General features: G+C 43.4%; 1 protein-coding gene across 1 annotated transcript in view; it reads left to right on the forward strand.

Moving 5' to 3' along the window:
- Positions 1-15,269, forward strand: part of grm7 (glutamate metabotropic receptor 7) — a 532,223-nt gene that overhangs the window by 240,934 nt on the left and 276,020 nt on the right. Inside the window, exons 4-5 of the mRNA XM_033036752.1 lie at positions 3,970-4,105; positions 8,605-8,759. Of these exons, the coding sequence (XP_032892643.1) occupies positions 3,970-4,105; positions 8,605-8,759 (291 nt within the window). The remainder of the gene's footprint in view (positions 1-3,969; positions 4,106-8,604; positions 8,760-15,269) is intronic.

Genomic DNA, 15,269 nt, shown 5'->3' on the forward strand with positions numbered 1-15,269 from the left:
TTCTCTTGTGTTTGTTAATCCTTGATGAGAGCTTTGACTTTGGATCTTTGTTTCCTTGCTTCCCTCAGTGGCAGCTGTGGCTTCCTCAAGGCTCAATGTCTAGACTTTATTTATTAATGCCTCCTTTCTTGTTTCCTTTGGGACCCCGATAAAACCCACACTGGTGGTTTGATGAGGCACAAAAACAGAGATTACCATCTGTAAATCAATGACAGAATAATGTGTGCCATGTTGAGGGTGGGGAAAAAGGTTGCAAGTTTTGATTTGTAGGAGGAGAAGGGAATTCAATTTAAACTTTGATGCATCGAAGTGGGAAGGAGAGGAGTAACTCATGGAGATGGAGATGGGGATTGGGTAAAGGTAACGGTGATGCATTGTGGCAGTAGAGAAATGCAATAAACAGGAGGATCCACATCCTCTTGAGATGCTGCATGACCTGCTGAAGTACTCCAGCACTTTCTGATGAGTTCTATGAGTAATGCTGCAATGGAAGAGATTTCCCCCTAGACTAAGTTTTCGTCTGACTGTTCTCCACTGATTTCTGATTAAGCCAACATGATGCCATTAGAATATTTTAAAGGCAATATGTAAAGGCCTTATGTAGGTCTTGTAATTTAATTCTCTCTCACAGGTGCATTTACTGCCTCTCTGCCTTTTTGCAGTATTGCTCTCTGTCAATGAAACGTACTGGAGATGCTTTGACCACAAGTGGTGAGGGCCATAGCAGCAGAGCATAGCTTGTCAGGATAGCATTAAATTGTAGGTTAACATTTGAATTAAAGTGCACGTTGAGTATTATCTGTCATTTGTAGATGTTTTTCTGTGCATTATTCACTGGAATTGAAGAAATCTACTGCGTGTGTGCAAGTTCTTTGTTCTGAATTAGCATTGGCTAGCATTGGAAGGAAAATGTTCCAGCGTTTTCTGCAAGTTTTTGAAACTGAAACAAAAACTTGTAAAAGTTAACATGCTCAGCATGTTGGGGTTTAAGGACTATTGATTTGTCCCCTGCTATTGTATAGTTGGATTCTAGCTATCATACTTGAAGGTATTCAAGTCTAAGATACAGAGACAGTAGTGTCGATTCCGCACCTTCTACCCTCCCTAGTCTCGGTCAGTAAAACACTGAATCGAACACTGGAGTCCAAACCCTTCTTTATTAGTATTCACCTCGCATCCACTCACTCGAACCCTCAGCAGCCTCGTACAAACAGAACAGTAGAAAAGACAGCCGACACGCCCCAGCGAAATGGTCATCCTTTTATACCCCGATACAGTGGCAGGAAACTAACAGTGTGAAAGTACAGGGAGAGTCAACCCCTACAAACCAATCACAAATACCGGCGGGAAGATACAGTGGGAGGCAACTCCTTTGCCCAATCATAGGTACAGAACAAGCGTAAAGGACTTAAACGACTTTTTAGGCAAGTGCAGGAGAATCTGTGCTCGCCTCATGATTGCCACATGGTCGCCACATGTTCGTTGGTGGTCTCTAGTGAGCCTCCTTCATGGTCACGAGGAGTTCCCGCATTCTGGGAACTAGTCGCGGCCTCAGTATTGTCGCCGCAAATCTTTCAACAAAAGTGCAAATTTTTCTGCGACCAAAAATTGGTTGCCATGGAAAAATATCTTCAGGAGTCTTAGTGGCAACGGTTTGGTCACATGAATGGGAGGCAACCCCTCTGCCCAATCATAGATTCAGTGCATAGAACAAAGTAGAAACATCTTCAGGAGCCTAGACTTAGTGGCAACAAGTGGGTCACATGGGCAGAAGCTTCTTGAAACTTCTTCAGAGGTCCAGACTTGGTGGCGGCAGGTGGGTCACATGATTACCAAGAACTGGGCCTCCACCCTATGATGTCACCACCAGTGAAACTCAGTCTTTCACAGACATCTGCCATTTCCCAAAGTACCCCAATCCCTGCATATTTACAGTAGTTGGAATGAAACGACAGATAATATAGATTTCCTGGTTCCTTTTGTGAGTGAAATGAATATGAGTGAATGGAGGGATATGGACTATGTGTAGGGAGATAAGACTTTGTCTTGGAATCATGTTCGACACAGACTTTGGAGATACAGTGTAAAAATAGGCTCTTCAGCCCATCGAATCCGCACTGACCAGCAATCACTAGCACTATCCTACACACGGGATAATTTACAATTTACAGAGGCCAATTAATCTACAAACCTGAACATCTTTGGAGTTCATAAGGAAACCGGAGCACCCGGAGAAAAACATGGATTCACCAAAAGAACGTACAAACTCTGCACAGACAGCATCAGTAGTCAGGATTGAACCCAGGTCTCTGGTGCTGTAAAGGGTCTGTCCCACTTGGGCGTCATTTGCGCATCACTGTGACGCGTAAATGATGTCACGTAAATGACGCGCAAATGACGCCCATGTGGGACAGGCCCTGAAGACAGCAACTTTACCACTACGCTACTATGCAGCCCACGAAAATGAAACAGACATAATGGGCTGAAGGACCTGTTCCTATGCTGTACTGTTCTATGTCCTGTGTCCTCTGCAGTTGTAAACAAGAAATGTCTAGGGCTATGAAGAAAGAGTATCAGACTAGGATAGATTTCAGAGTTCTCTCAGAGCCTGATATTTTCAGCTGAATGGCCATGTTCTTGTTCTCCATGTGTCCAATGTTCTGATACCTGTGTCACAGCAATGGCCAATAATTCTTGTGCTTAATATTCATGGCTGGAGAGTTTTCCTGTTAATGCAATGCACCAAACTGGTCTTTTTAACTTTAAATGTTTCAGTATGAAGGGAATATTAAAGGATAGTGCAAAGCCAATTTTAGACGACATGGTACAATAGCGCGCTGGGATCTATAGAGTCTGCTAGAATAGACATCTACTTCAAACAAACTAGCTCCTTGGTGGTTTCTATTGTGTCTAAAGCTATTAAAAGTTTTGTCTCAATTCATCCCTCAGGATTTTGTGAAATCTCTTCCTGAAAATGTCTCTTGTTTGTGAAATCCTTCTTAAAAGAGGCTTTGAGTTTGAAACAATAATCCTTTTACAGTAGTAGGTCATAGAAACTTAGAAACATAGAAAATAGTTGCAGGAGGAGGCCATCCGGCCCTTCATTGTGATCATGGCTGACCGTCCCAAATCAATAACCCGTGCCTGCCTTCTCTCCATACCCCTTGATTCCACTAGCCCTTAGAACTCTATCTAACTCTCTCTTAAATCCATCCAGTGATTTGGCCTCCACTGCCCTCGGTGGCAGGGAATTCCACAAATTCACAACTCTCTGGGTGAAAAGGTTTTTTCTCACCTCAGTCTTAAATGGTCTCCCCTTTATTCTAAGACTGTGGCCCCTGGTTCTGGACTCGCTCAACATTGGGAAATGTTTTCCTGCATCTAGGTTGTCCAGTCCTTTTATAATTTTATATGTTTCTATAAGAGGACCCCTCATCCTTCTAAACTCCAGTAAATACAAGCCTAGTCTTTTCAATCTTTCCTCAAATGACAGTCCCGCCATTGCAGGGATCAATCTCGTGAACCTACGCTGCACTGCCTCAATCACAAGGATGTCCTTCCTCAAATTAGGAGACCAAAACTATGCACAATACTCCAGATGTGGTTTTACCTGAGCCCTATACAACTCTTTACTCCTATACTGAAATCCTCTTATTATGGAGGCCAACATTCCATTAGCTTTCTTCACTGCCTGCTGTACCTGCACACTAACTTTCAGTGACTGGTGTACAAGGACACCAAGGTCTCGCTGCACCTCCCCCTTACCTAACCTAACCCCATTGAGATAACCAGTCGAGCATCTAAATTGGTTGCAAGGTGAGACTGGAGAGAAAAACCGAGTTCAACTGAGCAGAAATTATCCCCTGATTAACTATAAGTCTAAATTACCGACTGAATTAAACAAGAATCATTTTGTTTTGGTGCATAATTTTCTTGTATTCACCTGATTTTTTTCCCCACATCTCCTAGGTGGGATTTGCATTGCCCAGTCCCTGAAAATCTCAATGGAGTCCAGAAGAGTAGACTACGACAAAGTCATCAGGCGGCTTTTGGATTCACCTGGTGTTCGTGGCGTAATAATTTTTGCCTCTGAGGATGATGTCAGGTAAGAGGGGCATATCATTGTTCTGGATCTTGGCTTCTTTATGTGAAGTTGCATTGATAGTAGTTTAAGAAAGAACTGCAGATGCTGGAAAAATCGAAGGTAGACAAAAATGCTGGAGAAACTCAGCGGGTGAGGCAGCATCTATGGTGCGAAGGAATAGGTGACGTTTCGGGTCGAGACACTTCTTCAGACTGAAACGTCACCTATTCCTTTTCTCCATAGATGCTGCCTCACCCGCTGTGTTTCTCCAGCATTTTTGTCTACCTTGCATTGATAATCAATCTTCAAAGCAAAATGTTATCAAAGTGGTGTTAAAAGAAAGTTCACTCCACATTTGTTCAGAAAAGGAGAAGTTCAGGAAACTTTGAGATTTTGTATCAGTTAAGGTTGAGTAATGAGGTTTAATTGGAGTTTGCACTTATTATTCTGCATCGTGGGGGTAGGTGGTTGTTGCTGCATTACATGATCTGAACTTGGCTTGGGTTTGGGATAACGGGAGGTGAGGCTTCTGCCTCTCTAAATGAGCAATAATATTTTGTAGATAGACAAATGTTGGAGAAACTCAGCGGGTGAGGCAGCATCTATGGAGCGAAGGAAATAGGCAACATTTCGGGTTGAGACCCTTCTTCTTCTTCTGAAGGGTCTCAACCCGAAACATTGCTTATTTCCTTCGCTCCATAGATGCTGCTTCACCGGCTGAGTTTCTCCAGCATTTTTGTCTACCTTCGATTATCCAGCATCTGCAATTCCTTCTTAAATAATATTTTGTATGTTAACTAGGAAACAAGGAGGGAATTGGAGAAGTCAGTTGTTGAGGAATTAAATCATGAATTAGGAGGCTTTGTATGAATCTACAAAATATAATTTACTGGAAAGGATTTTCTCTGTCAGTTCATCTATAGATGTCATTTAATTGGAATGGTTTTGTCTTTCAATGGGGAATGGGAGACATGCCTTATTGTGGAGCTAAATATGATAGCAGAATGGCAATGAAATTGGACAAATAATCAATAAATTAACTAATAATCTGCAGATCTGCATCTCTGTGTGGGAGAGACCTGAAAGCCCTCAACAATGACTTGGAGCCCACAATGCATTGTGATATCTGATGCACAGATAACACATCTACTGGTCATTCCCTTAGTCCACTGTTGAATCTATATTTCTCTCTCTCTCAAAAATCATATGGAAGAAGCAATGAGGATTGTCGCGGCACAAAATATACCAGGGGTAGTGGAATTCAGTATCCTTTATGGGTGGCTCTATTACGGATTGAATTGGGTGTTTCCTGGGTCTGTGTCAGGTCACAAGAAAATTGCAGAGCTATAAACCTACTTGTCTTGGTCTTCATCAATCTACTTGTTGCAGAACAATAGTTTGGAATGACCTTCCACATTCCTTATGCAAGCATAAGTTCTATTGTTGCAATGAGGACCGTCCTTTGCTTCGTGTGGCACAGCACTTGTGCTGAATGAATTAGTTTGGTATCACTTGAACAACTCGGGCGTTCATGGGGCTCTGCAATCTATCAGCAACAGCCACTTTCTTTCAGCCATAATACTGTATGCAACCGAGAGGCATATTCCCCTCTCTGCCATTTCCGTTACATGAGAGGGGAAGCCCTGATTCAAAGAAAACTGTACAAGAGCTTGCAAAGACCATCAGTAGAAGAATGCAAAAGTGAGATCCCGCTGTGATGCAGCTACAAATAGGAATGCATGCGTGTGTGGTTGCTAGTAAATGAAACAGCTTGTAGTTCTACAACCAACAGATCAGATCCAAGTTCTAATGTTGAGCGTGCTGAATAATGGATGGTAACGATTAACCCAAGGCTAAGAGTGTGAAGCTCCAGTAACAGATCCAATCTCAGAGCCTAAAGATTGGTATGAAATAGACCAAGCTGGAGCATTTGCTACCATCTATCTGAAATGTTAAGTGAATGATCCGACTCTTCTTTTTCTGAAGACTCCAGCATCACAATTTCTGGCTTCAGTCCATTCAGTTCAGGGAATGATATCAAGAAATGATTGGAGGCACTGGGTCCCAATGAGACTTTTGGCCTCAGCAACATTGCAACTGTGGTACTGAAGGGTGATGCTCCAGAATTAAACCCTGTTTCATGCCAAGGGTTTCAGTGCAGACACTGCTCAATAAGGATAGGTGGCATTTCAGGTTGAGACCCTTCTTCAGACCTCTCAACATCCTAGCTTGGACTAATAGTGGAAGATAATACTTGAGCCATCTTCATTTTTGCTGAGAAATGGCTTGAATATTTCTGCTTTACTCTCAAATCTATGAGAGTCAGCTGTGGCTTATTTGGTGGAATCAATGCCTCTCAGTCTGAAGGCAGCAGGTCCCAGAAACCTTGGGATTGAGATTTGGGTTAATACCCTGATGCCACACCCAGACTCCTGCAGGGAATGGATAACTGTATACCAAGTGACATTTTACACTGATATCCTGTGGTTTTGGAAACAATTTGGTCAATTGGGTCCATACCAGCTCCCAGGGGAGCAATCCCACCAGTCCCATTCTCACTCTACTTTTATCTATACAAAGCTGCAACTTATATTCTCTCATTCATGTTCATCATGTTCATGTTCATACCCATTAACTCTTTATGCCATGAATCATGACAAAGGAAACATTTACAGTAGCCTAAATGACTACTATCAAATCTTTGGGATGTGGGAGAAAACTGGAGCACCCTGTCTCAACACATTGTCTCACAGCCAGCGCTGTGAATCAGGATCGGACCTGGGCCTCTGAGCTGAGAAGCAGCAATACGACTAGCTGTGCCATCATGCTGCCCACTTCTAATGTTAAAACCCACGATTTTCTGGAATGAAAATTTCAGAACATAATTCCTCCCCCATGTAAACTTCACATGATGCTCTCTCATCATCCTCAGAAGCAAAAGGGAGATGGTGGACATGTGGGGGAGAATACTTTCTAAGGTGCAGGCAAATGAGGGGGAGCAGGACTAATGGAATTATCACTCGTCTCCTCCTAGCAACCTGCATGGACCTGATTTCCTGAAAGACCCTCCCAATCACAATATAAATTCCAACTCACTTCAGAAGTAAATGGACCTTAAATCCCTTCCCTTGGAGAAATAGAATACCAGCAATGACTAAAACGGTTACTTCCCAATATGCTACTGAAACTGAAACAAAATTCCATGAAGGATTAGCTCCATTTACAGACCACCAAAGAATCATCTGCACATGTTTAAACTTACAACTTAAAAAGATATACTACAGTTGGTTATCTATCAAACAAAAGTAGAGAGCATTGTAGCGGTAGATTTTATATCGTTCAAGAGATTACTCCCTCTAGCCACTAAGTGGACCGCATGGTTAAGGAGAATGTTGTTATACGCACGCGAGCTCTCCGTCGGGGACCTTCAGAGCTTCTTCACAGATAAATCTTCATAACACAATCTTTTGATTAATATATTCTTTATTGCTGATGAATAACAATACATCCAAACTTCTTCTGACTCATACACTATAATCTTCATCGAGCTCCGGCTTATCGCATTAAAAGTGAGAAAGCACCTTGTGTCTCTGTTACACTTCGTATGGTCAAAGGGTGTACCTTCCCATGCTGGTCCAAAACTACACTAAAAACTAAGCTTCTGCACAAGAAACTTAGCTCCAAATACGCCCTAAAATACATCATAAATCCCACCCACAATATAACGGGCAGTCTAAAATTTAAAGACACATGCCATCATTAATGACACACAATACAAGCCAAATGGCCACTACAAGCATTGACAATTAATGGCTCATATGCCTAGAGGACAGTATGTGTGTGCATTCAACAGAATTTATTAAGAACAAAGATTAATAGTGTATATAACGATCGATCCAGGATGGTCCAAATCAGACTATCTTCAATAAAATAGGGGTGATACAGTTACAGCTAATAGAGCTGCTGCCTCACTGCACCAGAGGCCTGGGTTTAATCCTGACCTTGCATGCTGTCTGTGAGAAGTTTGCAAGTTCTCTGAATGGCTACATGAGTTTGCTCTAGTTTCCTTTCACATCCCAAAGACGTGCAGTTTCGTAGGTTAACTGGCTGCTCTAAATTGCCCATAACATGTGATTAAAGGTGATTCAAATCTGGGGGAATTGATAATAATGTGGGGTGAATAAAAACATTTGGATTTATTTAGATGAGTGTAAATGGGTGGTTGATAGCTGGCATAGTCTTGGGGCCACGGACCTGTTTCTGTGTGAATGTCTGTGACATTCTGTGGATTTTGATTAATAATTCATTATGATTCTTATCCTCTGCCCCCATCATTGACCAGGATGTTGCAGGAATCTGGTTACTAATAATCCATCCTGGGGTCTGGAGAGGGACAAGATTAATTCATCACACTGAGCGCTGTTGCTGCAGTTCATGAATCTTCATCTCCATGTAAGCACTTTATCTGTCGTGTTCAACCCAAGCTCGTTATGACTGGAACTCTTGGTTATTTTGTGCAGACAGGTTCTTGCAGCTGCCAAAAGAGCAAGCCAAGCCGGCCATTTCATCTGGATCGGCTCGGACAGCTGGGGCTCAAAGACCTCTCCGGTAAAGCAGCAGGGGGAGGTGGCTGAGGGAGCAGTGACCATTCTGCCCAAAAGAGCCTCTGTGGAAGGTAAGAACTAGGCAACTCCATTGTAACATTGGTGTTACAAGGTGAACTCTTCTGTAAGAGAAGGGGAACCACCGTCTTCACCACTGAAATCTAAGAGGAAATGATAAACGTGACGTGCTTTTCAATGGAATAAGATTTTGCCAGCATCTTAATTTACAACTACTATTTCTCACACATTGGTCCCACTTGACTCATCCAACCGTCTTATTCTCTATGCAGGAATTTATTTAAATACTTTAGATTTTGACCGCAAATAAAAATAAAAATGCTGGCAGAAGAGTATAATTTTATTTTATTTGAATCAAGGGCGAAGGACATTTTCCATCATGGATGGCAGTGATTTATGTCATGGGTCCATACTGTTTATGTCTGCAGCTTTTTTGTGTGTGAGGTGGATAACCAACCAAATATTGTTATTTCATTGTGTTGGGCAAAAGGTTTTGACTATTGCAATGAAATAATTTTCTGTGAAGCACTTTCCTGTGTTTGTGCCTATTTCGAGACAACTGGGGTGAATTAAGATCACATGATACTGTATGTGTTACAATTGGTCGCTAGGTAGATCTATTATAGGAAATGAAATGATTGATACAATATTTCAATGATAATATTGTCATCAAGACTCAAAATGATGATCAGTCTTTATTTGCCTGCATCAATCCGAAACAAAGCTGTGTTTCTGTTAAATAGTTTAGTCGATTTCGAGATAACAAGGAACCTCAAATGCTGGTTTATGCCAAAGAAATTCACAAAATGCTGGATTAACTCAGCGGGTTCTGGCAGCATCTTTGGAGAACATGGAGAGGCGATATTTTGGATCAGAACCCTTCTTCAGATTGATTGCAGAGGGGGCGGGAGAGAAAGCTGGGAAAGAGGAGTGGCAGGACAGAGCACAGGCAGTAAGAGATGAACACAGGCGAGGGTAGTGTTTGATAGGTAGATTGTTGAACCCCTGCCTCCTTTCTTTCCCCCCCCCCCCACCTCCTCTTCTCACTTGAACCCTGGCTGACTTTGCATTGTTTTCTCCCTACACCTCCATCTGCAGTGTTTTCCAATGGATACACGATTGGCAACTTTTCTATCCTGAGCTTAACAATTGGCAACTCTGTATCTCACATTGTCATTCACTCGCTGCCTTGTTGCAAAGAATGCTGTGGATTCTTCCTTCTGCACTGGTCTTGGATCATACGCTGTAACTAATCTTATTTTTAATTATGTCACACCGATTGAAGTAATAAGCGGGAGCCATTTCATTTATCGCCATTGTATGAATTATTTTAACAAGCTATCCAATTAATTCTTTCTACCCAACATTCGTCCGACTACTCCCAATGCCACTGTTTTACACAAATCCCTTTCAAATCTACTATTAAATCCGCTTCGATTCCTGTACAAAGTGCATTCTGCATCATAACAATTCACTTAGTAAACACATTTGTCCTCTCCTGCTCCTGCCATTTACCATATATCTGTGTCCTCTGGTTACCAATCCTCTTGGAACTATAAAACATTTTTATTGGTGTTTTGTTTTTTATAGATTGAATGAGCCTGGGGCATGAAGGAGGAGAGTGTTGTTTTATTGTAACTTTTCACTTGGAAATGGATTGCTTTTGGACCAACTTCCAAACTCCTCTATGTTAGTAGCAGAAGATAAAATGTTACTAAGAGAAAACCAATTCTCATTCAAGGCAGCTATAGAATTTGCACTGGGCTGAAAAATCTGGACTTCATAAAATAAAATTGGTATTGATGACTGAGGATTGTCTTAATTGCTGCAAAGGTCTATCTGGCTCATTCTCGTCTAGAGAACGCAACAGTGGCGTGAGTCGTGTTGCTGCCTCACAGCTCTGGTGACCCGTGTTCAATCCTGACCCCGGCTGCTGCCTGTGTGGAGTTTGTATGGTCTCTCTGTGGCTGCGTGGGCTTCCTCTGGGTGCTCTGGAGTTTCCTCCCACATCCCTTAGATGTAATTGTTGCTGAGGTGAAGTGGCCTCTGTAATCTGTCTCTAGTGCGAGAGTGAAGTGTGAGAAGTTGGTGAGCAGGTTGATGGGATTGTGGAGAGAAACTAATTGGATTAGTGTTGAATGTTTGTGTTCAATATTAGCACAGATGCAATGGGCTGAGAATTCTGCTTCTATGCCCAAGAATCGAGACTGTTTAATTGTCATGTGCACTGTGAGTAGAACAATTAGATTTATACTTTCTGTAGCTTTTACAGGCACATTACTGTAAATGCAACAACACAACAAATAAAGATACAATAAATAAAAATACAATAAATACAGTTATACAAGGTAACCATGCATCAGTTATACTAGGTAAACAGTGGCACAATGGGCGGCATGGTGGTGCAGCAGTAGAGTTGCTGCCTAACAGCGCTTGCAGCGTCGGAGACCCGGGTTCGATCCCGACTATGGGTGCTGGTCTGTATGGATGTGTATGTTGGCCCCGTGACCTCGTGGGTTTTCTCTGAGATCTTCGGTTTCCTCCCACACTCCAAAGATGTACAGGTATGTACGTAGGTTAATCTGCTTGTTGTATGTGTAAATTGTCCCTAGTGTGTCCGTTCGAGTTAATGTGCGGGGATTGCTGGTCGGCGTAGACTCGGTGGGCTGAAGGGCCTGTTTTCATACTGTGTCTCGGAACTAAAAAGATAAAATCAACTCTAATGCAATAAATGAAGTTATACTAGGTAACCATGCACCAGTTATACTAGATTAACAGAATGCAATCATTCAAGCTGATGCATGTAGCGTAACCTTATGTAAAGTCTATAGTAGCTCATGGTTACACAGCACGATTGAAGAGCCAGATGGCTGATGGGAAGAAGCTGCTCTTGAACCAAGTAGTATTCCTTCTCAGGCTCCTGTACCACTTTCCTGAAGGTAGCAATGAGATGAGAGCATGACCAGAGTGGTGGGTCTTTGATGATATTATTCACTTTCTTGAGGCAGCACTTCATATAGATGGTACACAAAAAAGCTGGAGAAACTCAGCGGGTGCAGCAGCATCTATGGAGCGAAGGAAATAGGCAACGTTTCGGGCCGAAACCGTTCTTCAGACTGATCGGGGGTGAGGGGGGGCGGGGACAAGAAAGGAAAAAGGAGGAGGAGCCCGAAGGCTGGGGGATGCAAGGAGACAGCAGGGGGACTGAGGAAGGGGAGGAGATAGCAAGGACTAACAAGATTGGGAGAATTCGATGTAAGGACTCCATCCCCTACTCCCAATTCCTCCGTCTACGCCGCATCTGCTCCACGGATGAGGCGTTCCACACCAGGACATCTGAAATGTCCTCATTATTCAGGGAACGGGGGTTCCCCTCCTCCACCATAGATGAGGCTCGCACCAGGGTCTCTTCCATACCTCGCAACACTGCTCTCTCTCCCCATCCCCCCACTCGCAACAAGGGCAGAGTCCCCCTAGTCCTCACCTTTCACCCCACCAGCCGTCACATATAAAAAGTAATCCTCCGTCAGTTTTGCCACCTCCAACGTGACCCCACCACTCGCCACATCTTCCCATCTCCCCCCATATCTGCCTTCCGCAAAGAACGCTCCCTCCATAACTCCCTTGTCAATTCTTCCCTTCCCTCTCGTACCACCCCCTCCCCGGGCACTTTCCCTTGCAACCGCAAGAGATGCAACACTTGTCCCTTTACCTCCCCCATCGACTCCGTTCAAGGACCCAAGCAGTCGTTCCAGGTGCGACAGAGGTTCACCTGCACCTCCTCCAACCTCATCTATTGCATCCGCTGCTCTAGATGTCAGCAGATCTATATCGGTGAGACCAAGCGGAGGTTGGGCGATCGTTTCGCCGAACACCTCCGCTCGGTCCGCAATAACCAAGCTGACCTCCCGGTGGCTCAGCACTTCAACTCCCCCTCCCACTCCGTCTCCGACCTCTCTGTCCTGGGTCTCCTCCATGGCCACAGCGAGCAGCACTGGAAATTGGAGGAACAGCACCTCATATTCCGCTTGGGGAGTCTGCATCCTGGGGGCATGAACATCGAATTCTCCCAATTTTGTTAGTCCTTGCTATCTCCTTCCCTTCCTCAGTCCCCTGCTGTCTCCTCCCATCCCCCAGCCTTCGGGCTCCTCCTCCTTTTTCCTTTCTTGTCCCCGCCCCCCCCCACCCCCGATCAGTCTGAAGAAGGGTTTTGACCCGAAACGTTGCCTATTTCCTTCGCTCCATAGATGCTGCTGCACCCGCTGAGTTTCTCCAGCTTTTTTGTGTACCTTCGATTTTCCAGCATCTGCAGTTCCTTGTTAAACACTTCATATAGATGGTTGGGAGGTCAAAAGACATGATGGATCGGGCAATGTCAACCACTCCCTCCTGCCTCCTTTGTCCTTGGGCGGTTGAGTTATCGAACCAAATGGTGATGCAACCAGCCAGTATGCTCTCTTCACTGTACGCCTGCTGAGGTTTGTTGGAATATTCGATGATATGACTCTAAATTTGGTGACTGTTTACCTCTAAATTGAAGCTTATTTCTGAACTACTGTAGCATGTTACGGCAGGTCATCTTACAATGGGCATGTTCGTTCATACAGTGCCCCTTGATAAAGTGATTGTTGCAATATTGGGGCTAGAAACAGCTCTCCTTAACTATTTTGTTTTTTTTACTTTTGCAGCAGAGCATTTTAATTCATTTTGAACATCAGGATATTATTTTATAAGGTAATAAGAAGCATAGACATGGTAGATAGAATGAAAGATGTATCAAAAATAAAAGGACATCAGTTTAAGGTGAAAGGAAGATGTTTTAAACAGCAATCATAGGGGGCCTTTTATTTTAGTGTGGTTGATATCTGAAGCCCACTGCCAGAGGAACTGGTGGATTTGATGCAATGGCTACAAGAGACATTTCAATAGACACTTAAATAGCCAAGCCAAAAAAGAAGACCTGATGCTAGTAAATGGGTTCATTCCGAAGAAGGGTCTCGACACAAAACATCACCCATTCCTTCCCTCCAGAGATGCCGCCTGTCCCACTGTGTTACTCCAGCATTTTGTGTCTATCTTGGGTTTAGTATAGAGGGGCAGAAAGGTAATCGTGGAAGTGATGGGCTGTAGGGCTTGTTTCTTGGCTGTACAACTCTGACTTGCGTTCCATGCAATTGATGTCTAGACATGAGAACTGGCCTCTGAAAAACACTGACAGCTACCAGATGTGAAGCAGGTTTTAATAAATCTGGGCATGTAAATCATCCTCCCCAACATCAACAGCTTGCAGATAGGCTTTCTCTCGTTCAATGCTCTTCTGGCTCAGATCCACTTTATTACCTCAAATCTCTGTGTTGTTTATATAATGCAATTATGTAAGTAACCAGCAGAGGGATCCTACACCTGTAGTTGCTTACACATAGGTAATTAATGGTAGCTGATGGCGTGAGAACAGAGAGATGAGTACTGGCCCACTCTGTAGTTTACAATCTTAACTGCACATACACACAACATGTTCATGTTTTTAAATTGATTCACTGCTGGCTTCACTTCAGTCCCGGCCTCCAATGCGTGTTGTTTGCACATTAGAGTCATCGAGTCTTACAACTTGGAAACAGACCCTTCGGTCCAACTTGCCCACGCCGACTGACATGCGCAATCTACACTAATCCCACTTGCCTGCTTTTGGCCCATATCCCTCTAGACCTACCCTATCCATGTACTTGTCTAAATGTATCTTAAATATTGTGATAGCACCTGCCTTAATATTCTCCTCTGGCAGTTGTTCCATAAACCCACCACCCTTTGTGTAAAAAAAGTTAATGCTCAAATTCCCTCACATTAAACCTATGTCCTATGGTTCTCAAGTATGTCCTCTGCTTCTTGAAAGAATCAGTCATTCTTCCTCTGAATGGATTTCCTCTGGGTTCCTCCCACATCCCAAAATTGTATGGGGTGGTAGACAAATGGGCGACTACAAATTGTTCCCCGTGTAGGCCAATGGTGGAATATGAGGAAGCTGATGTGACCATGGGGAGACTAAAAATGGGGTTCATGTTGGATCAGTGTTAATGGGTGGTTAATGGCACAGATTTGGTGGTCTAACTGATTAGCCATAAAAAGGGATTGGACCAACTTGGATTCTTTTCTACGGAACATCAGAGGCTGAGGAGTGAACTGATAGGTTTATTAAATTATGAGCGGCATAGGTAGAATAAATAGTCTTTTACCCCAGGGTGAAAATGTCAAATAGTAGAGGGCTTAGGTTGATGATAATGGGGGGGAAATTCAAAGGAGATTTACAGAGTGTGTTTTACATAGCGAGTGATGTGCTTGGGAAGAACTACCATGGGAGGTGGTGGAAGCACATTTGACAGTCAGTGCAGTTTGAGACCTTTGGACAGGCTCATGAACAGAGAGATGTGGACTATGTGTAGGTAGATGTGCAGTTAAAATTGGAATCATAGTGGGCCTAGACATTGTGGGCCAAAGGGCCTGTTCCTGTGCTGTACTGTTCCATGTTCAGTTTCATTCACTTCTCGTTGTTCCGCTAATAATGGAAA

This window comes from Amblyraja radiata, chromosome 18 (assembly GCF_010909765.2).
Source record: "Amblyraja radiata isolate CabotCenter1 chromosome 18, sAmbRad1.1.pri, whole genome shotgun sequence".
Lineage (NCBI taxonomy): Eukaryota > Metazoa > Chordata > Chondrichthyes > Rajiformes > Rajidae > Amblyraja > Amblyraja radiata.